This window comes from Oreochromis aureus, linkage group 1, assembly GCF_013358895.1.
Source record: "Oreochromis aureus strain Israel breed Guangdong linkage group 1, ZZ_aureus, whole genome shotgun sequence".
In the NCBI taxonomy this organism is placed as follows: domain Eukaryota; kingdom Metazoa; phylum Chordata; class Actinopteri; order Cichliformes; family Cichlidae; genus Oreochromis; species Oreochromis aureus.
In genome coordinates this window covers 35,915,674-35,942,610 of record NC_052942.1, presented here as the reverse complement: position 1 = coordinate 35,942,610, position 26,937 = coordinate 35,915,674, and the positions used below count along the sequence as shown (strand labels likewise).

The 26,937-nt window shown below is 39.0% G+C and overlaps 1 protein-coding gene across 2 annotated transcripts; it reads left to right on the top strand.

The window, feature by feature from the left end:
- The first annotated feature begins 1,374 nt into the window (after positions 1-1,374).
- rhpn2 (rhophilin, Rho GTPase binding protein 2) lies at positions 1,375-26,896 on the top strand. Of its 2 annotated transcripts, none has more exons than XM_031746507.2 (15): positions 1,375-1,572; positions 6,165-6,280; positions 9,326-9,454; positions 14,174-14,249; positions 15,244-15,321; positions 15,612-15,736; positions 16,414-16,580; positions 18,215-18,402; positions 18,616-18,772; positions 20,361-20,480; positions 20,600-20,794; positions 21,257-21,303; positions 22,723-22,869; positions 23,932-24,087; positions 24,737-26,896. In XM_031746507.2, the coding sequence occupies exons 1-15, from the start codon at positions 1,507-1,509 to the stop codon at positions 25,001-25,003; spliced, it is 2,034 nt and encodes a 677-aa protein (XP_031602367.1). In that variant the 5' UTR covers positions 1,375-1,506; the 3' UTR covers positions 25,004-26,896. The 2 variants fall into 2 exon arrangements, with proteins under 2 accessions (XP_031602367.1, XP_031602366.1); XM_031746506.2 differs by having other exon boundaries at positions 1,507-1,572; positions 21,257-21,333.
- Positions 26,897-26,937: the final 41 nt, after the last annotated feature.

Here is a 26,937-nt window from a genome sequence, read left to right as displayed (position 1 = left end):
ATTTCACATCATCTGTTCTCCCCAAGTGCCCTCTTTCTGCCAGCCTACATGTCAGCAAAGGAAACTGCATACACTGTTTTATTTTAGCATTTAAAAAACAGATAAACTTCAGGTAATGAACTTTTGAAAGCTGTGATATAATATGACGCTAAATTACATATTCAAATTCATACAGTTCAGGAATTCTAAAACAGAAAAGCCTAGGGGTAACATTTTTCTCTTTAAAGGAAGAATCTTAAAGAAAGAGACACAACTGCGACAATCATTCATGTGATAATAGTGATGTAATGAAATATGTGCCAGACACTGATTTCTTCCAAGTATTACATACAGCCTGTATACAGCATGTGGAAAAGTAAAATGAAACAACACCACCAGGTGGCCTATAGGCTGTTGGCCACATCATCTCATGTTCCATTGATAAAAAAAAAAGAAAGAAAAGAAAAGAAAAGAAAAGAAAAGAAAAGAAAAGAAAAGAAAAAAAAAGTTGTATTCTATAATAAAGCTCATGAATGACAGCAGCTTTGTAATTTTTAGTAATCATTCCCTCTAAGAGGATAAATAACTCATATGGCTCAACAAAACATAACGTAACCATGGGATGTCCTCACTGTAGTATTCAGGGGTTCAGGTTTTCCCACACATTATTATATCCTTGTCTGGTGTTGGTGTGTAGGACATTTTGAACAACAGATCCGTTGCCAAAGGCACATTTCTGCATTGGTTTATGTTGAAGGAACTATTTTGCATAGTTTTACATAGATAACTGTCACTCTGCAAAAAATTTCCTTAGAACAAAAACTAGAAACTGAAAAATGAACGAGTATTATGTTGAACTACTACTGCTAGTATTTTACAGTGTTACAGTACTTTAATACTTAATATGTTCATGTAATACTTTTGTATTAGCTCAACATTTGATTTCCTTTGGTCAGACAGGTCTGGGAAATTTAGATGATGGTGGGACAGATATTAATAGAAAACAATTAAAAACGGACTGTAGCAAAACTATAGAATTTAATAGAAAGAAAAGGAAAAATTTCAGATTTCTCCAATTTCATTGTACGATAGTTTTTAATGGTTTTATAGCATCAATTTATATTATAAATTCAGTCCTGAGGCATCAAAATTATAAATAAGACCTTGAGAGCAATACAAGAGTTAAAAGACCGATATATTTTCTTGTTTTTCTTTTCACTATTACACTTTGCGTAACAACATTTTATCTTAGATCTAGCCGTCTCACATAATGCACTCCGGAGAGCCTGAACTGAACAGGTGCCTTCCGCTGAGCTTTTTTTGGGCCGTGAAAGCACCACCCATTCTGTTTGTGTGGGCGGAGCTTCTAGTTTCCTACTGGAAAAATCTCTGACTGAGTGAAGAGAAGTTAGAGCAGCAGTCATATTGGTGGTGTAGAGAGGTTCTCACCTGTTGTTAAAAGCGGCTAATTAAAAAAGAATACATTTTTTTTCTCCTCTTGAGGTTCTCGGAGTGCGTGCCTTCAGGATGACGGACGCTCTTTTACCAAATGGCATCAACGATGGCGGCGGAGACAAAAATTATTTCAAAAAGGTGAGTTTTTGTCTCTCGTCCTTTCACTTTGAGAACAAAAGCAGGACAAGTATCCCTACAGTAACGTATCCAGCGTATACTGTCAAGTTTAACCTGGGAAAATAGTGACTTAAGGTTAGGCTTGTTGTTGACGTGCTATTGTTTTAACTTATTAAAACAAACGTTTATTAAGGCCCGTGCTAATGTTTAAGACAATTAACATTTCCCAATGAACCACCCTTTTTTATATTCAACTTATTGTTTCCGCTTCCCACTTAAAGAGTAATTAGTTACTATTATATTTTTCTTCCCATTTCATTTCTTTATTAAGAAACTAGCTAATCATTGTAAATTATTCTGTAGTGTATTAGATGTAATAAAAATCGATAAGTTGAGGCTTGATTTCAGTCTTTCTAGTACAAAAAGCTGCTCCTTATCTGTCACCAACAGCCGCAGCAGAAACCACAGCATTGTCAGCTTCAGGTGTCCGTGGATGGACGTGGGTGTGTGTGTGTTACACCCAGAATAGCTGTACTTCGTGCACTTGTTGATACTGGGAGCCGCGGCCAAATATCCCACAGTCAACATCATCAACTCTCTGTTTGTTGTCAGGGAGGTGTGAGGATGATTGATAGTTAAAAGAATTTGTTGACCTTTCTGGTGGACTTTGGTCAGTTTAGCCTTACTGCCGAGGCATCTAACAGATGGTGTTTTTTTTTTTTTATTACTTTGTTTGAAGAAAAAAAAAAAGAAGATCATTGTGTTTAAGAGAAATGAGAAATTGATAGCCAAGTAAAGCGCAAACCTTTGGTCTTTTTAATGATTGTATCTCACAGTTCCTGTGAGCAGCAGAGTGATGTAAAATATACATATTTAGATGGGACTTTGATAAAACAAGTACCTCTACATCTGTATTAGTGTAACTGAGACAGTTTCATGCTGTAAATAAGCTTGTGAATTGTCATTGCACAATAATTGACAAACCCTGCATGAGGATCAGCAGAGAAACCTCTCCAACTGGTTTCACCTTTTCAAGTACCTGGGATTGTAGCATTTTCCAGAGCGCCAAGTCTGTCCAGTTTGAGGTCATGAGAAAGGCAGCTGGCAGTGAGAGAGTGATTATCTAATGTGTTTTTACTGGGTTGCCCGACTGCCATGCTGTGGTCTGTGTCTCATTCCTCTACATTTACACTGGTATCCACAACTGAAATGTGTTTTGTAGAAAAAGCTTGTTTAGATGGACATCTGAACACAGCCTTTGTTTCTTTCAATCCCACCAAATCCCCTTCTGAACGCTGTCTGGATTTAGGCTCTGTGTTGCACTTCCTCTGTCTATAAAAAGGTCAGTGGGAGCCGGGGTCTGGCACTGCCACAAGACATGATCGGAGACTATAGAGCCTCCAAAATATTATTATTATTGTTATTATTATTATTACAAGGCATTTCAGAAATTACAACCACCTACTTTTTAAGTTTTTAGTTCTTTCTTTTAGTTCGGTGTATTTCTGTATTGAACATTCATGTGTTTTACTTTCATGGCCTTGGCATAAAAATGCTTGCACATTTGCTAAAACCACACAGTAATGAGTTCTGTGCCCTCATTTTGTCATGCTGAAGAGATTTGCAATTTGGAAACTTTTGGTCAAATTTTAACTAAGTGAAGTCGAGTCGATCTTTGCCTCCATTTTTTGAGCTCCTCTCTCACTCTTGGGTGAAAATGAGTGTAATGATTTACAAGGCCTCACTGGGTCCAGCGGATGCTCCAGGGAGCTGTTGTGGTTCGGGGCTTCCGTCCTAGCCATCCACCGTTTAACCTCCAGCTGGCTGGGTTCCGACTGTTCGGGCTGCAGAATGGAAAGATGGCAGAACAAAAAGCCGAATAGGCATGTTTCTTCTCCTTATCCTCCTTGGCCAGTGAGAGGATTGACGTAGCATCTGGCCTGAGGGTGTCCTTCAGCCAGACCACAGACACAAATTGACAACATGTGTCCTGGTTCACAAACCAGACAAGCTCAGCTGACTTGGAGGCACACTTAGATTTCCTCAGTAGAGTTTTGTATTGGAAAACGACAAATGAGATGAAGCCATAAACAAATATTTACTCATACAGTAGTTCCCCTGAAATAAAAGCATATCTTTGGATTGAAACAAGAACACACTGTTTGGGGGCAGTATGCAGACTTGGAATGGATTCAGATTGAAGAGTCATTTAGGGAAAATACAAGTTTTCAACTTGTCATTATTCATGTCATCATTAAATGATACTGAGCAGGAGCTGTGAGTCTGTTGCTACCAGAACTGGGTCATGGCTGAAGCCTCTCCCTGGCTCGTTGCCAGTCCTAATCAGCACTTGAATAAACCAACTATCCCATGAATTATTGCTCCACATGTTCTTTATGAAGAGTCAGTTATATAATACCAGATTGATTTGCCGTTTGATGGATATGGTAATGGACTGCGCTGCCTTTGTGTTTTGCTCTAATGAAGTGTTTTGAACACTTGTAGAGAAAGACTGTTCTGTTCAAGTATGCCAGTGGGTAGGAGGGGCTCAGTTCAGTGTGCGCATCAGTGGGTTAGTAAGGGCAGCAGCAGCATAAGCAGCCAAGTGGTTTAGTTCCATGTGTCACTTAATAGGATTTCAAAAAGTTTTGTAGCATAGTAACAAAGTATGCGTAGGAAAATGTCCTGCTATGGTTACTATCATACTTGAGCCACTCCTTTGTCCTGGTACATACACCACGCTGGTGATGTCACGATTGACGTGGCAGGACAAAACGTCTTCAGCCTGCCGTCATTCTACAATTATCTGTTGTGTTTTGCCACACCCTTGATAGTTTCAATACTCCTCTATTGTGTAGTTAACAAGACTTTTATTTGTATAAATGGTTAATCATTACACCCTCAGGTGGTTCAAGTGTTTGAACAGGATGAACCAAGTAACTATGGCAGGCTGGTTTCGAGAGTACATTATACTGTGACTAAAATATTATGCTAAATGTGATTGTTATTGTTGAAGCCACTTGACTTGCAGTGTTGAAATTTGTACTCAAGACAAATACCTTTGCTTACTCATTTTACAGGAAGTCTCTGAGATCAACATCGACTTGAGACTCAGTTATCTGTAAAATATCTGGCAGGTGTGACAGAGCAGCACGTACATCCATAACCTCACTTTGAAAAAATGTAATAAATAAGAATATTTAAGGTATTTTTGTGGCAGACATAACAAAGCATTACCGGAGAGCCTTGTGAACTAATTAAAGTGTTAACAAAGTGTGGGTTCTGCTTTTGTCACAAAATATGCCTTTTGCTCAACATCTTATTAGGTGAATTAAGTCAGTTTAGTTAGTGGGAAGGCAGTGAACAACTGTCACATTATCAGTGAAGAGATGGTGACTGCATTCAAAGCATTCATAAGTATTTTTACAGACTCCTAAGTTTATAATAATATTTTGTCTTTGGTATTATGCTGTTGTTGCTATGGTGATCCTACACATCTCAGACGTAACTAATTAAGTTTTTTTTTTTTTTTTGAGTTTGGCTGTTAGATTCAAAACCTTAATCAGAGGTACAGGGCACGTATCGTCTTCAGCTGTTATGCAGATATGTTCATTTATATTGTACAGTGTAACGGTCATTTAAACATTACTCTGAAATTTTTGGTAAAATTTACTCCGTCTGTTTCCTCCCCTGCTGAGCATGATTGTGGGAATCCTCCCTGTTATGGAAAAAAAAAATCACATAATCCAAGCTTGTGCCTTATTGTTGACCTTAAAAAAGGGACAGAGAAATTAAACATACTATGTCCATTTATTACTTATTACAAGAGAAACTGAAGCTCATTCTTTTGCTGACCTCAGAGTGAGTCAGATCATTTCAGCTTAGAGGTGTCCCATGCTGATCACTGTAATCTAACTGGTTTTACTGTGCTGACTGGTCTCTTCACATCACGCTGTTTTCACTAACCAAAATAAACCACAGACCACACCTCTCCTGTTCAGTGAGTCAGTGAGCATGAATGCCTGGAGCCAGTTTATCTGAGCTGCTGTAAATGGCAACCTTTAAAATTATTTAGATCGGTGTGTTTGTGATAAAGTCAAGGACACATGGTACCGCTATAGTCCATGTGGGTCCATTATCATGGAAAATGAGAGCAGGTACCTTAATTGAATACACCATATTACATAATAAGGCAAAGCTCTTTCCACAACCAACTTTGAGTAATTTTTTTTCTTACGTCAAAAACTAAAAATAATGTAATAGCCCTAAAATTTTAACAAAAACAAAAATGTTGAAACCTTAAGAGTGTCAAATATTTTATCACATTGAATAAGTAATAATATAATAGATATTCTAGAGTAAATTGAAGTTGAAGTTCTGAACATGCAGAATCTGCTGGGAAGGCACAAAATTTCTGGTATCAGAAGCTTTGTAGTTGTCCAAGTGCTACAGAAGAGCAAGGAGAGAAGCCATTGTTGCCATCCAACAATGTTTCTCTCTGATTGGGAAACTGTTCTGTTGTCGCATTAAGTCTTTCCATTTGTTACATTTTCAGAAGGCTTTTGTTGTTTTTTTTCTTCTTTTTTTCTCATTTCTTCCTTTCTGTGTTTCAGGGTTGCAACCCGTTCGCACAGACTGGACGAAGCAAACTGCAGAACACACGAGCCAGTCTTAACCAGCAGATCATCAGACAGATGAGGATGAGGGCTGGAGCTGAGAATCTGCTCAAGTAAGAACAAAGTGATACATGCTTGCAACATAATATATGGGTTTACTGTGTGCGTGTGCTTAAAGTGGATATATATATTTTTAAGTAGCAGCTGATTAATTCTAAAGTGCACATATTTAAAGAGGAGAGCAAAGTCTATGATAGGTTTAAGAATCCAAGCACACATGTAGTTTTGCATATGTTACATCAGTATAGCTAGCCTTTGTCACTGCATTGCAGGGGACTGTTGCGGTTGACATGTCTGGCCTCACTTCTGTCATGAGCTGTTGTGAATTTATGGTGGTGAGAATTGAAATGACACGGGGTAAATGGTAGTGGTAGATAACAATCTCGCAGAGATTCCTTGTAATCTGAAAACAAAGAGCTTCAGTGACATGTGATTAAGGAGGATCTACTGAACTCTTTACTTTATTCTTTACTTTTATCCATTTTATTATAGTGGTTATAAGGAATCAAGAGAGCAAGATGTGAGAAATTAAGCCTAAAACTTTCCACAGCTGAGTTTACAACTCTGACACATGAATGATAAACTTCATAAGATGAGTGTTTATTTGAGGCTTTCTGTGCTGGGGTCTACCTGTTAGAGGATCTGCCTTGTGTTTATGGACTTTAAGGATAATGCAAATTTGTCATCCAGGATGTTGTTTAGTGGTATGAATGTCAGAAAGCACCTTGTGATGAAAGGTTGCTTTTTCTCTTGGAGAGTGAATCATTGTCTTTCATCACTGTGCTCGTGACTGTGGTGGCACAAGATAAGAAATCTCTTTCCTTTTGTCTGATAATACTGCTGTACATGGATACCACAGTTATTGCATGGTCTTTAGGTCTGTCTAAGCCTGCCGTCAGCCTCTGAAGTCTGCACATTCCTTTAGTACTTGACATATTCTGACCAGGCAAGGTCAGAGGAAAATGTGTGTGTCTGTATGTGTGTGTCTCCCTCTGCCAACCCACCTGCAGCCCAGAAAACAGCATGGATTTACTTCTGAGTTATAGGTATTCTCTCTGCTCTATTTTTTTAAAGATCTTAAATCATATGCAATCTAACCCGAGGTCTACCTCTGCTCTTCCATCTGTGTGTGTGAGAGTGTGCATATCCTGGCAATCTTATCCCACAAGGACACCCATTATGTGCTCTGCCTCCTTTCTTTTCTTCTGCTTTGCTCTGCATTCCTCCCTTTCAGCAAAAGTCAGTCTGGTCAGACTGGTTCTCTTCTATTCTTGTCTCTCTTCTCAAAATTTAAACAGCAGAGACCAAGACAGGATAAAAAAACCCCCAAAATTTCCAATATTGGAACTTTACAGACCATCCCGCCTGGTCTGTACTGAATGAAGCAACTGTAAACTAGCAGGATAAAGGATAAATTAACCTGCTATACAGCCCACTTGGAACAAGGGGTTTGAGGTTATTTTTTTATTTTAAAGTGTTTTCACATTTGCTTTATAGTTGCAGATGGCAATCATGGCAACCCTTATTGTACTAAAATGAAAATGTATATGTAAAATTGGTGGAGTTCCCCTTTAAAGCTTTTAGTTATAAAACTCCACCAGCTAGCTGCCCCTGAGGGAAGAATACAGCACACTGCCAATCTGCCAAAAGTGTAAAAAGCTTTTCCAAAGAAGTGGATAGAGACAACCACAGATGCTGGCATACAGTTGGATTCCCACACACTGCAGGATGATATTAGATATTCAAATGACATATTAATAATAGCCTCTGGGCTAGCAGACATCTGTTCTGTCCAAACCATAGGATCTCTTCCTCCACTACCATGATCTGTTCCGCAGACCAAACTCCTCAGTAGCCCTTTAGCAGGCCAACAGGAAGTGATGCAGGCTGTGGTAGAGTATGAAGTGTGGAGTTAAAATCCAGCATGTGGTGACCTTTGTATTTTACAGTGTGACTGAACAAAATCCAGACTGCTGGATATTATTAGCTTCATGTCGTACAAAGGGAATCCACTGAACCTGCAGTGGTTAATTCTGGTGGGTGGTTATTTTGTACCTGCTCTTTTACCCTTAGGTTAAGCAGGTTTTTTTTCCCTCCAACCCCTGCCTTGTAGGACTTCATTACATGTCACCTTTCATGTCTAAAAAATGCAATCCTCGGTAATTACAGGGTAGACGGAGATCAGGTGACAGATGTGTTCTAAAAAGTCTCGAGACTGACAGGTTTTAGGTGGGGATGGGTATGTGTGAGTGTCCCATTAATTATGACTGACAGGTTACTCGTTAGGATTCACTGTAAAACGTAGATAAACATAGTGTGTGTGTGTGTGTTTTTGTGTTATCTTGTGTCTCCATGAATGCGCATTAATTGCAGGTTGTTTTCACATACTGACAACGTAACATAAATTCTACATAACAAAGGTTCCATCCACTCTGTGCATGCATGTTAGCACTAACAAACATGCAGAGGTATTGGTGCAGGGTTATCTCTGCTATGCAGCAAATGCTCACACCTTATCCATTTGTTTGTTATAGACATCCTGCATGCACACACGTACACAAAGCTGTATGCAAACGGCACATTTAGTGCACTGATCCTTCTAACTTAAAAAAATGCGAACTACATTTTAAACATTTAAATGTGTGCAAGTAATGATAATTGTTGCAGAAGCAGATGGTCACATGGAAGTTAATGACTAGTGGGATTCAAAAGGGGTCTCCTTTCTAGGTGTATTTCATTCAGAATGGTTAGGCTTTAAAAGCAGGGAAATCAGAGACTAACATTTACACACACGTGTCCTTGACCAGATCCTAGGTGACCTCTGTGCAGTCCTCTTACATTAGTGACATGTACATAGTCTGAGACATCTGTCAAGCATGCGTGCCGAAGAGTAGAGCAAGTGTACAGTGGGCCGCAGTGACGCAGATCTGTGGTCCAGAATACCAGAGGAGACACGCTTGTTTTAATAATCAGCTGCAGTAAGGTTTGGCTAAGCCAGAATGGATAATAACAAGGCTGATCTGTTTGTTTTTTGTTTTTTTTTCCTTCTCCATTTTTTCCCCTTCGATCTTTCTCTCTCTACAATCACCTGTTTGCAGGGCTACATCCAATAGCAAGGTGAAAGAAATGGTTCTTTTGGAGTTGAGCTACGTTAACTCAAACCTTCAGCTTCTGATGAGTGAGTTGGAAGGTCTCAACAGCTCTGTGGAGGTTTACCAGAACAACCAGTAAGTACAAATGTTTCTCCTCTCTTTTCTACTGCTCCAGTTCAAAATTTAAAAACAGTTTTAGAATGAAGGAACTGTGGACTTGTAGAAGGATGAAGGATAGAGGTATACATGTCTCTTATGACCTCACATTTGCAACTCATTTTGTGGCCTAGATTGTTCACCACATAGACTTTTATTGTGTTGATTTCACCAGTATAAAATGGATGGTAGTTTTCTTGTGAGTAGCAATTCACCTGCTGGCAATAGACTATAATTTCTTACAATTTTCAGAATAATTGAAGGTTTAGTTTTACATTAAGTTCGTGTAAGGAGACTGTCAAATAGATATCATGCTATAATGTCCACACATCTCCAGGAGCTCAACACAAAGGATTTTGGTCCCAGTTCTCTTGTGGTGAGGTGACCACTGATCCAAACTCACAAAGAAAAATTATGAATTACCACTAAAATAGAGATGTAAGACAACAGACACACATTCACAGCCTACAAGAGACAGATGGCTCTGGCACTCTTTCAAACGAAAGCCTCTTGATGACAGAGGAGGAAAAGGTGGGGGTGGAAGTTTAAGAAGGAACCACAAAGACAACGTGCAAGACAGTGGTGTTGTTGTTAAACTGGAATATCAGGTTTTGCAACACAATGCACAGAGCAACAAGGAAACACTGAGTTGAATATGTATGCAAGCCAAGATGATCATTTGGCAAAAAGCATTCTCTCACTCAGCGTGACGGTCAGGTGTGTGTCGTATGGGTGTGTGACAGTGAAAGATTCTAGTGTTTTCTTTCCAAATACACCTGTCAGATTTATAAGGTTTGGATAAAGGAAGTTGATGCATGTTATCATTCTCTCACTCACCTGTGAATGAAGCTTTGGTAAGACACAAAGGACTTGATGAGGAAGTGGTGACAGATTTTTATTTGAAGATGCATCTGTTTGTGCTGCAAATAGTACACTTCCTTGTGGCTACGAAGTAACCAAACAAGTTTAAGCCAGTTGTGGGTAAAGAATATTAATTGGGTGACTGAAAGTAATCATGGGGTAGGGTTTATTCCAGAAAGAAATGAAACAACTGTGGAGTTTTCCATTTTTAAAATATGAAGTGTAATCATTATTAAAAAACAAAAACACATAACTGATTTAATTTTGACTGATGAGTTTGTTCCCTGGGAAGCTCGGTGGCATTGTTTTTAGCTCACCCAGTAGCATGCCCACTCCATTCTGACCACTTGCGTGTGGTGATCAGTGATGAATGCTCATTCTCAAAGAACAGTGTGGCTAGTAGGGAGGGATGATATGAGAATATTTGGGTGTCTTATTAGGATCTCTCAAGACATTACCGTCAGTGCTGGGAGGTAAATTCATGGTACACAAGTCTGTGTGTAAAAACACCCCCCCCCCCAAACAAACAAACAAACAAACAAACAAACAAAGAAACAAATAAATAAAATAAAACATGCACACCCAGTAGAGGTACAGCAGTCTGTGTTACATATGATTTGTTATTAGGGTTCACTCTATGTCCTCCCATCCTTGCCCAACAAAATCCTGAGCAAATTAACAAGGTTGTTGAGGTGACAAGGTGTAATGCTTCTAATATCCAACTGTGTATTTCCTATTGTAAAGACTGTTGTAGCGATTTGTTGAGCCAAAGGCCTAGTTAGGGCAGTGTTGTAATTTCTGACATAAATCTGCAGATGACCTTATAAAACCTAAAATGCCAACTCATGTTGGCTCCACAGTAAGCCCAGATTAGTTTGTTTGGTCTGCAGAGTCTCAGTGCTGTAAGCACCAGGAGGCTTCAACCTGGTTGTAATAAATTCGGTTTCCTGTCTGCAGGGTACCAGGCAGGGAGGACAATGAACTTTGCTCTTAGGAATCTAGGGAGGCAAATATTGAGTGTATTATGTGTTTTACACTGGTGTTGCTTGTGGTAGTTTGTATCTTGCCCTAAATGCAAAAAAACCTTCTCTTTGTGGACATCAAGAAAACCTCATGTATCAGCCAGTAAGATTATTTAGATCCTCCAAATTCACCAGCTGCCTCTCGGTATAATTGTTAGTCCCAGCATGATCAGTCTCATAGGATCAGATTCATTAGTGTTGGAACAAACAGCCTCTCTTCAGTCTCCTTATCAGACTATTAGAGAAGCACCTGCTCACGGCACACACAATAGGAAACCTCTGAAACTGTCATTGTGGGTCTGCTTAAAATAAAACCCATTTAGGTCCATAGTGCTCTCATCGTCAACAAGCCCCTCATGCACAGGTGTATGGGAAGTCTAAACTGGAGAATATTAGATATGTTGAGAAAGTCCTCTCATGTCATTGCCTAACAGGTGTCTCATAGGGATGACGCTGTACAGCCACAATGGAGAGTTAGCCTCCTCCTCTCAGCCTGAAATACAACCTCACTCTTAAGTACAGAAACACAACACCTGTATCCAACAGTCTATGCTTTTCCCACTAGTCTACTATCCTTTGTATAGTGTCTTTCTGTGGTTATTTCTTAGATTCAGCTCCTTTGTGGCATGAGGCAATGCATAACACAAAGCGCCATACAGTCTGTGGCCTGATGGCAGTACATGTAATTTACATTTGTTTGTTCTGCTCTCTCTGAACTGCCCTATTGAGGAAAAAGAAACCTGGCTCATCACTGATAGATTATGAAGTAAAAATGAAATGGACTCACTAGCACTGCTCATTATTTCAATGTATGAGTGTAAATGATTCGTCAGTGTCACTCACAGTACCAAAGTGTTGCTGATTTGTCCAGTTCCTTTGTGTAAAGTTCATGAACTTTCCTAGAACATTTCTGAATCAGCACAATTAAAGTGATTACTAATGAAAACAGTAAGATAATATGTCAGCATTGCAGGCCACCGTATTCATTTTTGCTGTGTAAGAGAGAATAATTTGCTCTTGTCTATTGTTCAGAATACACAAAGATACCAGATGCTCAGCTCAGCTGTGACCTCTGACACCAATTGCTAATACTTTAATAACTCCGTAATAAATATAATCAGAGTTTTAGAACTTCAGATAAATTTAGTTAATATTAATAACAATGTTTTATGAAGTTAACACTCCTGAACCCATAAAATCACATGTTTTTAGTTTTATAAAATTATTTTAATATATGTTTTCATCTGTCCCTCCTTTAGTGGAAGATTAGTATTCATTAACATCAGCCGGTTGCTAACAACTTATCCAAACTGAGTACACACTGACTTCTTAGTCTCTTTGACATGTTCTAGTTAAACAGGTTAAGAGATCTTCTTAGTTGGTGTATACTAAGAAGTCAGAACAGATTGCAACAGCCTGAAACCTTTTGCTTTAAAGGGTTTAAGAAGTGCTTGGCTCTGTGTAGCTAAACCCACAGCTTCCCTTGACTACTACTTGTCTGTTTCGCGTGTGTGTGTGTGTGTGTGTGTGTGTGTGTGTGTGTGTGTGTGTGTGTGTGTGAGAGAGAGGAGGAGCGAGTCTCTGAGAGGCTTGTAACATTTTCCCTCCAGATTCCCTGTGGAACAGATACTCTCAACCAAAATGGACCCACCTCTGCCAAGCCAGAGAAAAGTCCAGAGTGATCTCATCTACAAGGACTAATGGATTACACTGCAGCCTATCTCTCTGCCAGTGTTACTGATGAATGAGGTTTTCCTCTGGCACGTCAGCATGCCAGAGGAATGCTGTCTTATCACTGAGTGTTGAACATCTCGTGTAAAGAATACTATTTTGCAATAACAGTGCACAGTAGTTCACCTCCACTCCTTTTGATGTGAATTTACAGAAAATCATGTCTCTTATGAGGTCTGAGATCGTTAATTAATCCTTTTAAACATAAGTGGTTTTGAGCCTGAAGTTTGTATCAGGCAATTCCAGAAGTGGGTGTTCTTTTTTTTTTTTAAATACAATTTTTAATAACAGCTCATTATTTTGCTTTGAGGAAAAGAGAGAGTTTAGTTTTTTTAATGATGCCTCTGTGATTAGCAGCATGTTTCTGTCAGGTTATAGTCTCTCAGCTCTGATAACAAGCTGAACCTGCTTTCCATCTTTCACTAACAAGGACCCCCATAAAACTAGAAAATTTCCAAACCATTAAGGTTGTAGCTGAGATCAAAACAGTGTGTTTTATGAGTGTTTTATGGCAGCCTCTGTTTACTATTTGCCAGGCTGCAATAATCGGAGGTTAAAACCCGCTAGTAGCCAGAAGAAAGACAGACTAAAGCAAAGCTGCAACTCCTGAATAATTAATCAACAGTGAGGGACATGGGAGGCCTCATTCACCTTTAAATCCTAACAGATTTTTCACAACACCATCTGCCTAATCCTTTTGTACAGTACCTCCTATGAAACTAAACTTCACTAAGATTATACAGAAATGCCAACTTTCTCAACAACAAAGCTGCCACTGATGGGACTAGTGTGATTTAATATTTACTAATCTAACTGTGTTGACATGATATACCCACTAAGGCTTGGTGTGCTTTCAAAGGGTGTTTCCTGGTTGATATGTTGACACAAACCATAGAGATGTCTTTTTAACCATCGATCTGTTGCACTGGTATATTTTCTATTTGTCCTTACTTGTATTGAATTTTTTTGTCCCCTTTTTTTAATGAAAAGTCCCACTGTCCTGCTATCATGTGTTTGATTTGCTGTGAATTTATATCATATGGATTACACAGATCACCTACATATTTGTCTTTGTTGCCTTCAGAGATTCTGCCAACATTCCGCTCATTGCTCTGGGCCTGAAGGAGACAAAAGAAGTTGACTTCTCTACTCCATTCAAGGTACAAAAGAAACATCTAAAGTTTCGACTTGGCATTCTTAAACTGTGTTGTGCTTTCAGAAATGCATACTTGGGTACATGCAAAACACCACTTTTGATCATCAGTTAAACAAAATTTAATTATAATTTCTGTCAAAACAGGAATATAGGTATGGAGCTATAAATAAAAAAAAACCCCCCCAAAAAAATCTGATTGATATTTGTAGGCAGTATTTTCAGTTTGCATGTTTGCATATATATCCTTGAAACTAAGTATCCTTGAATTACGTATTTCAGTCATATTGTCTGTCACATGTATGACTGCAGCCATGTTACGTTACTATGTCATTTCACTGAATGTTCATTTATGACCAGGACATCACCTGATCAGGAAAAAGCTAAAAGTGGGTCACTAGTTATTAAGACAAGTTGAACTGTTGTAAATGGGGTAAGCCCACTTGTAAATGTCATAGTTGGCACGTTTATGGTGTGTCGCATCCTGTTTCGGATTGTTGACGGGCATGTGAGACGTTTCCTGACAAAGATCTCTGAGCATGTTAATTCTGCTCTACTTCTTGACTGAAATCATGCCTCAGTTTTCATGACCTGCGGCCTTATTCAAAAAGCTTCCAAGTACAAAGAGTTGCTCTCATGATTAAATTCTAAGAAACCTGAGTTCTCCTGACAGTAAAGGGTGTATTCCAGTAAAGATAAAGGTTATTCATCCATATAAACATTTTCCAGTTAATCATCCTTAATGGGGGTATTCACAATCACAATATGGCTATAAATTTAATCCAGCCTCTCCTACATGGTGCTGGCTCAGAGAGAAAAGAAATTCTCTCCAGCCTACACAACACAGGGTTGTCTTCTTTGTACTATTTAGTGGTGGAATGAGAAAAGCCACTGTGTAACCAACAGATTGTATGCTTAACTTAAGCTCCTAAATACTCAAAAGAACTGTTGTATTTACATGCTGATTTTTTTTTTTTTTTTTGTCTTTCTGTCTTTTATAGGACTTTATCTTGGAGCACTATAGTGAAGACGGGAAGACTTTTGAAGATGAGATTGCTGACTTCATGGACCTGCGACAGGTGTGTTTAATATACCCAGTATTCATAAAATGTCTGTCACGGAGAAAACCATGAAATCCTTTGACTTGAACTTTTACAGGCTGGGTCAACTACAAAAACATATTTCCTGTGCAGTTAGCTGCGGAGTTAACTTCATTTTAATTTACAGGTGGAGTGAGAGATCATTCTTGACATTTCTGCCACCTACCAAATACAGTGGAGATGATAATGATTGAGCAGCACAGAAAAAAGATGATCTTTTGTGTTCGTGCACCACTTGTGAACATATGCTTTTGTCTTACATATCCTAGGCATGCAGAACACCAAGTCGAAGTGAGGCTGGGGTGGAGCTGCTTGCAAAATACTACAGCCATCTTCCTCTGATAGAGAGCCGATTCTTCTCCCCAACCAGACAGACGGGCATCTTCTTCACATGGTACACTGCAGTCATTTCCTAATTAGCAAAACTTGACAAAGTAAGCAGTGCAAATGTCACCTTATCTTTCTAACCTCTGACAGAAAGGAAACAGGTGAGACTATATCCAGTGACTTCGAAGTAAGCAAAGAGGTGCCATGAACACCTGTGCTTTCCTGAAACCATGTCAGCTGGTATGACTCGATTGGAAACTTCATTATGAAATAAATAAAAAGAAAACATTTGACAGCAGTTTTTTTTTACCTCCTGCTGCTTTTTCCTCATGTATCAAGCCTGGAAGAGAAATCCTGTTTAGAAAGCAAAACAGTAGACGGCTTGAGAGACATATTAACTTATCAGTGATATCAGATGACAAATCCTGTCTTGGATTTCATAAGAATTCCACACTCAAGAGTCACAAAGGAGTCTCAATGAAGTGCAAGCAGTCTTTTCAGAGAGGTTTTATTACGTGTTAGTCATGAGAAGCAAATTTGAAGCATTTCAAACAAGTGATATAGACAAGAATATGATATACATGCAAATGTAACAACACACAAAGTGTGACAGAAAGGCTGTTATATTGCTGCTAAAAATATTTTTCACTTCATACACCCTGTGTTATATTCTTTGGACTGTTTAACTTCATGAGTTTTTTTTTTTTTTTTTAACACATTAATGTTGTGTTTACTTTCCTTTAGGTATGACTCCTTCACAGGAGTGCCACTATGTCAACAAAACCTGTCACTAGAGAAGGCCAGTATCCTTTTCAACATGGCCGCCCTCTACTCTCAGATCGGTACCCGTGCTAATCGACAGACACTAACTGGCCTGGAGGAGGCTGTTTCTTCCTTCCAGAAAGCTGCAGGTATGCAGAGACGTGATAAACTGATGATCTGCAATCATATTAATTCTCTCTCTTCAGCCTGTGTTCAGGCCAACAATCAGACTTCTGTTTCTTAAAGTTATGTTTATTTTTGTTCCTCTGTAGTCTGAAACACTGCTACCAAAAGATGAATCTTTGAGTAAAAGGAGCAGGTATAAAAAAAAGAAAAGAAAAGAAAAGAAAGCCAAGAAGAAAAAAAAAAATAGTGACAGCAAGAACTTCTTTTAACTGCTGAAAAAGCGCCAGGCACAGGGTTTCATTCAAAGTGAAAGACTTTTTTTTTCACCCTCGTGCAGTGCTTCTCTGATAACACAGTTCTCAGAAAAGTATTACCACTGCAGCACAGTTTTGTTTTTAGAATATTGGCCAGCTTCCACCCTGATTTCTGTTCCGTGACGGAGAATGAATGTAGATGTTTCTTGTCATGTGGCTGAGCTCCAGGAAGCACCAAAAACATGAAGAGGCTGTCCAACCCTCAAAGGTTTCAGAAAGTTTCTTGATAGATTTATGACTTGGCAGTGTGGGCAGTATTGCTCTATAATTACAGCTCTGAATATTGCTTCAGCTATGTTGCTTTGATGGCTTTAATTTAGGTTTGTGCGAAGGAAAACAATTATGTTATTATGAAGAACATTGTCACCAAGAACCTGTAGTAATCCAAGCTGAGAGTTTACAGGCAGGAATGCTAGGTGTAGCGCGACTGCTGCAGGGCTCTTTAGCCAAGGACGCAAAAGGTGATGTGAATGAGAGAAGCCAGCTACTGTAGGAGTTGCCAAGTCTTTATGCGAATTGTACTGAGGCATTGCTCTGTTATTAAGCTGTCTGCAACTCACTGTTGCCAGGTTTTTGTCTGGCAAACAGTAGGCATAAATTCTTAGCTGGAGTGGACATGGCCTTATTTCTCCCAAAGTAATTTAATGTTTATTTCTTTGCTCAGTGTTTAACAGGCAGACACAGATATAGTTAATCTTACTGAAATAATATTAACAGCAAAAAGACACTGCTCTGCCTGTAACCTTTTAAAACATCTGTCTAAAAGGGTGTCAGTACTAGAAGTTAAAGTACCAGCAGAACCACATCTATCGTTTTGTGGACTAGCAAAATATATGCTTTATTCTAATTAAGTAAGCGAGAGAGATATGGCTGATGCCCAATCTATTAACTATAATATCAAACTTCTACTGTCAGAAATCTACTGTCAAAGTCAAATGTGGGCTAGACATGATACATAAATACAATCTCGCTTATTATCATCTTCCAGATATAGCTCATGCCAACCAAATCCCAAACGAGAGGTTCTGTTCTGAAATTACCATTACAACCTTGGAATTAAATGACGACTTGGATTACATGAAAGTGGCTTTTGTTATGTTGCTGACCCAGACTTGAGGCTGGAAAAGAGAAAGCAGGCTTTCTCCCTTCAGGCTTCAAAATAGAACCCAAAACTGGAAATTTTCCATGTAGTGTAGTAGTAATTTAGTTTTTTTTTTTCTTTCTTCTTCTTCTTCTTCTTCTTCTCTCAGTTAAGTCTGTGATGATTTAAATAACTAGCACTAATTGTGGTTTCCTTGGAATAATTAGATTTCAACTTGTGCCGGCTGCTCTTTCCTGTCCAGGTGTCTTGAATAACCTTAAGGAGACTTTCACCCACACTCCCAGCTACGACATGAGTCCAGCCATGCTCAGTATGCTGATTCGGCTGATGCTTGCTCAGGCTCAAGAGTGCTTGTTTGAGAAGATTGCGCTGCCTGGCATCCGAAACCAGTTTTACTCTCTGATGAAAGTTGCACAAGAGGCTGCAAAGGTAAACTTCAGCAAAGCCGCACATAGTCCTCACATTGTATACAAGTAATACTCTTGTTTTTGCTCCAGACTTAGAAAGATCTACTGTACTTAAAGTGAATGTAAAGTGATAATGTCATCACAGTTAAATTCCCTTTTATTATTTATTTTTTGTACCTGTCTTGGTGCTTTTAATGCCCTTTTAAATGTAACTCTATCATCCTCTTCCTTCCAGGTCTCAGAAATCTACGACCAAGTCCATCAGTGCATGATCCAGACACCAGTAAAAGACAACGTGCCGTTTTTCTGGTCCACCATGTCACAAATTAAAACCAACCACTACCGCTCCATGGCACACTACTTTGTAGCTTCAGCACTGCTGGACCACCAGTGTAAGAAGAGATTCAAATTTTTGATTTAGTGGGATTTGGGGGAAATGTGTCAAATTGAGAGTTTTTATTTCTTCATAGATGCATATAAAAAAATGCTGTTGTGTTGTTCTGCTTAGGCAACACAAATGTATTCTTTACCTGAAAAACTGTTTATGCTAAAAGATTGTTAATACATTTCTCCTTTAGTAAGTTTTCATGCAGGTTGTGTGTAGTAGATATTTGGCTCTTGGTTGTTAATATGTACAGCAGTTCAAGGCTGGATGTAACAGGATTTGGGCTGCCTCTTGAGCTCCCTGGAATATCTGATCTCTTAAAGTGCTGTATGGGCCATTGGGTTGGTCATGTCAGATTACGTCCCTGTACCACAGCCATCTTGGATGCTTTTATATAATGCCTATTTGGGGATACTCACAAATTGTCTGACACACAAACAGATCCATGCATGCAAACACACACAGATACATGCACATGCACACGCGCACACGCACACACACAGAGATACAGACCATTGTAAAGAGCCCCCCCCCAAAAAAACAGCGAAAGAGGTCATGATGAGAAGGGAAAGAAAGACAGCTGGGGTGATTTTAAAAAAAAACAAACAAACAACCAAACAAAAAAACCCCAACTGAGTGTAAGTGCTGTATACTTCTGCAGGATTAACAGTTATGTAGCCTCTTACTGCTCTCTACATAATTAGATGGGACCAAGTGAGAGAGTGATAAAGTGAGGTAAAGGAAAGTAGATTTTCTTACCTCCAGCTTTATGTCGACTCCATAATGCAATTTTTCTGCTGATGTGCAGTGTTTCGCTGTATGTTTTTATTCTTTTCCTTTTGTACTTTACATGTACATTTGGAAATGAATAAATCAAAAACAAAATAGAGCAGAGTGGGTGGCTATGGTTATGTGAGTGGGACGAGACTGAATAAAGGAAACAACAGAATGAAGCAGCTTTGGGTTTAGCAGCTCATTAACAGATTCCTGTGTGAACACGGAGAATAGAGCAATTAACCACCGGACTGTAGAGAGGCTTAGACTACAGAGCAGGGCTGAATTAAGATTGCTGTAGTAAACAGATTAATCACAAACGATTCCGAATAAATTCTCTATACTGTCTCTGCTAAGCAGAAAACTCAGGAAGCTGAAAGATATTTCTGGATGCTTTTGGTTTAATAGGTTTAATTAAAACTTTAAAATCCAGTGAACCAGAAAAGGAAGATTGAATGATGGAATATACGAACAAAGTTTGCATTTTAAAACATCCATTCATTCATTTGCTTGTCCAATTCAGGATTGGGGGCAGGGAGCCTATCTAAGCTGTCATAGGGTGAGAGGCAGAATATACCCCGGACAGGTTAACACATAGAGAACGACAACCAATCACACTCACATTCACACCTACTGTCAACTTTTAACTTTGATCTTCGGGCTGTGGAACAAAGCTGGAGTACCGATAGAGAGCATGCAAACCCCACATAATAATCACAATCACTATCAATAGTTCTGCTTGTAATTTATGCTTTAAAAAGAGAGATATAAAACAGCTTTCCAGTTGCTTAATTTTTTTTTTTTGCTCTCTGTGTGTTCAGTGGGTCCGGGCGATGATGAGGACAAGCAGGAGAAGACCTTGTCACAGGTGTATGATAGCCTTCCTGAGGGATGCACTGCTCTGGACATCTTAAAGAACAAAGTTGAACGTCAGCGGACTGGTAAAATAAGCACTGCACAAAGCAGAACAAAATAGCTCTGCTTATTCATCTCAGTCCCTCCTCTCTCCTCTTTATTGTCTTCTTCACTCTTCTTGATGAATTTTTCTCCTCCTCTGCAGGTAAAGCTCACATCCGTCGTGCCATCTTGGGTCATGAGGAGGCTTTGAGGATTTATGGATTGTGTAAGAATACCAACAACTTGGAGGTCCTGCAGGAAATTTTAAAAGCCAGTCACCAGCGCTCACTCAACAAGTACAGGGAAAATGAAAATGAAGAAGAGTTCACTGATTATATGGAGGCCCCAGACATCATCTGTGAGTTGTTTTTGTTTAGTTTTTAAATAAGTTATAATAATAAGAGTTAAAATATATGCAAGGAAACATGACACGTTTGTCAATGATTTTAAAGTTCATTTGAGTCTCCAATAAATGTCACTGAGGTGAAAGCTATTCATCCTCTGGTAGTCACAGAAACCGAACAGTCACCTTAGTGTCACCACAGCTAACACTTAACACTAACAAAAGGCACTAAAGCAAAGCAAAAGCACTGTGTTGATTTGGGAGGTCTGTCTCTCAGGAAACGGCTCATAAAAGGGAGCTGCATTGTCTGCCACACCTGCTGCAGTTAGCTTTGATAAGTGGCATTTATTTCCAAGTAGAGATGATGTAATATTTACACTGCCAACTCCCTGTCCATCTCTCTAACAGTTGAAATTTGGTTTTGACGGTAAACGTTATAGAGTGATAAATTTATTTTTGTTACTTTCTTTTTTATAGCTAAAACAGAACACAAAGCAGAGATGGAATTTCCCGCAGCTGCAAAGGTGAAAGTCATCGACTTTTTCCAGAGGCTGGTACGTGGGTTACTAACGATTTACTCACACGTTTCATACATGGTTGTTGGTCTGGTCTATTCATTAAAGGACATTAAATGCCTCTGGATTTGTGTTTTGTCCTAAAAAAGTTTTATTTATTTATTTTATTTTAACACCCAGAGTGTATTTTTTGTTGTTTCTGAATACAACCAACCAAGGATGAGTCTTCTGGAAGCTTTGGCACATGAAAACTCCTCCAATGTGTCCAAAGCTTTCTGGACTCATCCAAAGTAACAAATGCAAAACTAACACTAAATATGGACAAAGGTGCTGGTCCTTGCTTTAAGTCTGCTCATGGTTATTGTGGTATTTAAAAGAGAGATGAGAAAATAGAACTTTTTACAGTTAACTGCTTCTGTTGAAGGAAAAATCTCTACTGAAGTTGGTGAATTTACCTTGAGATTGAAGGTTGACTTCATTTTCCTGTAACTCCCAAACTTTTCGCATTCCAAGTTTGGAGTCTTTCATGCTAAAAAGTAATGTTCCTGTACCTTTCATAAATGGTGGTGGTGAGAGGTAGGGAGGGATGGGTGACTAACAAATTTTCCCTCTCTAACCCTGGAATCTTCTTTTCAGTTTGTTTGAAAGGGAAGTTTAAGCAAGCTGAAATCATTCATAAGGGGGGCCTAGGGTCACAGCTGAAATTTCCAGATAGGTGAATAAGTACCCGTCTGGTGCCGGTTACAAAAGCAGTCACAGCAGCAAGAACATATTCCCAGAGATATGAAGAGGAATGTGGGACTGAAAAGCTTAATCTGGCACCATCTCGCTGAACAATCACTCTGGTGATTACTAAGCCAGCGCGATAAGAGTCGTCTTGGTACTAGGTACAACTGAGTGTCAGGATACAATGGAGGAGAGATTTTCCCAGCAGATAACAAGTGTGTTAGAGACGGGCAGCCTAAATGGAAAGTATTATTGGAAATATCAACTTTCAAGGATAGATGCGTAACACCTACAGCATTTTGAGAAGGTTTTCCATGAGTGTCAGTATGTTCAAAGGATTCACTACCTTTTTTGCCTAATCATACAGAAAAATGACATTCCTGCTAAAATTTTGAGGAAAAATAATTTCAGGTGTGTGAAAGGTACCATTAATTCTTCAGTCATATGACTTCCAGCTCCTCTGAATTGAACTGGTAATACACAAGACTGTAACCACTGTTCTGGCCCTTTACCGGCTGTTTACTGCTACAGTAATATAGCTCAAATATGTGAGTATTAAGGGCACAAGCCGAGACATTATATTGGATTTTCAGTTTCCCCCGCAGCATTTACTGAAATCAAACTCAACAGGATATTATCTTCTTAAGTCAAGAATACCTGTAGCCTTATTAATCCCAGCATCCACATTCTGTCTCCACACAGGGCCCGCTGTCAGTCTTCTCGGCCAAGCAGCGGTGGACTGCCCCACGGACAATACGGGTTCGCTCAGACGACAGAGACCTGGGTTTCACACTGAAAGGAGACTCACCAGTTCAGGTGGTTTCACTGGACCCTCTCTGTGCAGCTGCTGTGAGTTAAACTCTATTTCCTACCACTGAATGAACAGGAGTAGATGAACAGGATTTTAAGTGACTGTCAGTGTGGTGCCATGTAACAATCAACATTACATTTTTTTATTAACTATCTGTGTAATTCATAATTAATGCATTAGTCCTTTGGAAGTTCCTTTTTTGAAAATACTCTGTTAAATTATGATCACACACTGGTTGGCATATGTTCTCATCTTAATTTGACAAGGTACATTGTTTTTAGAGCACAGGAGAGATATCTCTTGGCCACTTTTGGTGCTCTTGGCAGATTTGATTAAAAACCAGATGCATAGGTTTCTCAATATTAATTACAATCATGGAGTAGCTTTGTTTGCTGTGGAAAATCTAACAGCTTAAATTTTCAGTTGTGCTTCCATGCAGAATATCAAATACGCTTCGATCTTATCTACTCAATGAGCCTTTGATTAAATAAAATCACTCTTGGAAGCCTAAACAGGATTTCAGCCTCAAAGAATGTTTGGAGGCCTTCTCCTCCTCCTCTTCCTCAGCTACTCTGACTACTAATTTAATTAAGAATCAGGGAGTATTTACTCTCTATAAGCCAGCAGTCTGACAGCTCATTAAGAGGTGCTGACAAAGAGCAGACTTTTATTAGGCCCTGCAAGCTATGTAGAGAAACAGATTAGTAGTCTTGCATAAGCTAACTAGGTCAGACTATTCATAACTTTAAATACTGCATTAAATAGGATTTTTATTTAGAACTTGCTGGGTCATTAGTGTTTGACCTATCTTAGGTGGACATGGATCACATTATAAGGTAGACATATGTGAAATCATGTTAGTGGAGTGCTCTGCAGCACGCTAATGATGAGTTATGCCTTCTGAAAAAATAAGGCATAAAAACCCCACCCCCCAAATAAACCCCACTTTAGACTAAACTTCAGTTGTTTTTCGGCTGATTCCAGCTGCCTCAAGGGAGGCGAAGGAAAGTAGTTCAACATGACTTGTAAATGTTTACTCTTCTACAATGTCAGGATATTTCACCCTGTAACTCAATTTTCTTTTCCATGTTTTTTTCCAGGCTGATGGCCTCAAAGAGGGTGACTACATTGTTGCTGTGGGTGACACAGAGTGCAAGTGGATGAGCGTGAGTGACGTGATGCGACTTCTGAAGGACGTGGACGAGGAGGGGATTGATATCCAGGTGGTCAGCATGATGGACAACAGCACTGCCATGGTATGCAAGGCCCTCGTTTTGTCCAATGTGTTTAGGGAAAGGTTATCAGCAGGTTTGTTTGATTAACAAATGGTGACGGCAGAATTGGTCTTTGTGCAAAGTGATTGCTCAGTCCAGAGTTTCAGATTTCTCCTTGGAGGTATCAGTGTAAAAGGTTTATATCATTTCCCATGAGAAACAGGACCTTGACTATGACCTACGTGTGTGTTTAAAACAAATTACTGCTGTGTGAGTTCACCAGCCAAGTAGCCTAAACATGTGGACAAAGAGCTGAAATCATTGAGGTTTAAACTCATCCACAGTGTGGCATGATTTGGAAAGAAACAGTGCCTCAGTGAAATTAAGAAACTATATGAGAGTATGTTAAAAAGTAATGCACTTCTATAAGTATTTAAAAGGTGGTAAACTTCGTTAGGTTATGTATTTATTCTGTACTTGTTCTGCAACCCCTCATAACTATTCACAATAGTTTTTTTTATGATTTTGGATATTAACAACTGATTAATAACTCATTGATTGATGAAATAATTAGGACTGTTTGGTATGCAGTGTAAAAACAAAAAAAAATATTAATAACTCTGCAAAATACTGACTGACACTTTTTTTTTTTTTTTTTTACTACATGTCATTTTCATTGTCTGTACCATAGCCTACCAAGAGTGCAACCTTCTGTGGAAACTTGCCTAAGACCTACTCCATGATTTGTCTGGCCTATAATGAAGATGACAAGAACTCCAAGTCTCGCAAAGTAGCCAAGAAGTCATCATTCCTCAGCTGGGGTTTAAAGAACAAGATGAAGAGTGCCAGCACCCTCAGCCTTCCCACAGCAGACAAGGCCGGCACTCTGCCCTGGAATAAACCTTGTCCCACCTTCCCCAGCTCCAGCTCCTACAACAATGACAGTGGCCTCTACTGAGATAACTGCAGCTGTTACTTTCTGCAGTACGCATATTGAGCCCAGTATACAGTACTGTGCTGTACCTATACTGGACCTGTTTTGTGTACTATCAGTGACCTTTGGTGTTTCCACTGGAATACTAAGCAGCAGTGTATGTAGTATGTTGCTTTGGAAAGTGGCTGTGCCAAATACTGTATATTGGTGCCCTTGATGGTATGTGGGTGCTTTCCCAGCACAGTTCTGTATCTGATGCAAGTTGCACTGTATGTCAGACACAATAAAAAAGCATTTAGTGCCATTCCAGTATATGTACAGCACAGTAAAACTGCACTGTGGGAAAAACTAAAACGTATATATACACAAACACACACACACAGAGCACTGAGACTGGCTTCTCAGTTAAGCTGCGATTTCAGTGTTTTGTTTTTTCTGAAAAACATGCTCCAGATGAATCGAAGAAGAAAACAAAGTTGTGCAAACACACCCAGCCCCAGTTTCTGCTTGACTGCAAGGCAGTGATTTGATTGTGGGTTAAGCACTCCCTTGTTAGTGCCATTGTGTACAGAGCTGAACACAGTGACCATAGCTGTGCATACTGTATATGGGAAGGAATCTCTCATTGCCACAGTTTTGTAGAAATCAGTGGCTGCTGATCAGTTTCGGGATTTAAAATTCATGGATTTTATGGATGTAGATTTAATAAACTATGTTGCAGTATGTTAAACAGTGATTGAGGGAATGCTAATTGTATAGTGGAGTTTTTTTATGTCTGGGAAGAGAGGTGTGATGAATGCAATATTATATAAGCTGCTAAAAAAAAAAAATCATATGTGTACCATGGTTATGTATTACTGTCATTTGTATTTGTGAGACAGTCTTTGAGGACTGTTGTTTCTGCTGAGTGCTGTTCCTGGGACACAATTTTAAATGCACAAATATTGGTATTTTAGATTTGCTTAATGTACCAGTTATGCCACAGACCAATATGCCTCCAAGTTCCCGAAATACAAGGATGCGTCATTTACCCTTGTGATTCATCCTACCCGCTTTCCTAAGAAGAGCATGACCTGTGTTTTATTGATGTGAATTTTGATGTAGTTAAAGTTTATTATGTCTGTAGAAGGGAAGAATGTGGGCAGACTGATGACTTTCCTACATCACTTGGACAGCCAGTCACCCTACAGTGACTCTGATCAAATCCCACATTTGGGTTTCTACTCTTTATCTACCTGTCTTTATCTTAGTCACATTCCCTATTTTACTGACACTTTGCCGTGTTGGACTTTCTCTTTATCTACAAAGTAGATTCTTATACACATTTGATAATCAAATTATTTATGTAATAAAAAACACAAATATATATTTACCTGTAAACTGTAGGTTGTAGAGCTACTTTGTGAATGGTCAAGTTGTGAATGTTGTTTTGCATGCGAGAGTCCTTGGTTTGTTTCTTGAATGAATGTATTTTACTAGCCTTGCTTAATCCATTAGCGAACTTATATATTGCTGCATTTCGATGTTTTAAATTCTAAATGTTTTTAAGCAGTTTCACTGAGAAGACGTAACATTCTTTACTGTTTACCTGTTACTTTCTTTTAAGTGCCATTTATGCTGAATCATGAAGGAAAATGCCTCACTGAGTGTGTGAATGCTTCATATTTTGTTAAGTGTACTAACAGATGCAGAGGATCGTCTTTTTGTACATCTTTGTGTTCATGTTACAGTGCCTAATAATTCTAAATGCCTTAGTGTATCTGCAGAGGTTTATGGTACCTGTTTTTCTAAAGCTTTCAGGTTGCCTTTGTTCCTTTCTGTGCTTGGTCCTGCATAGCTCTGTGTTGATAAGTCTTTGTATGAGTTCAAATGACAATAAAAAGGAATAAAACACACGGGGAAGATAAAATTCTTTAATTCTGTCTGTGGTTCCAGTTACCAATCAGGTCGGGAATGCG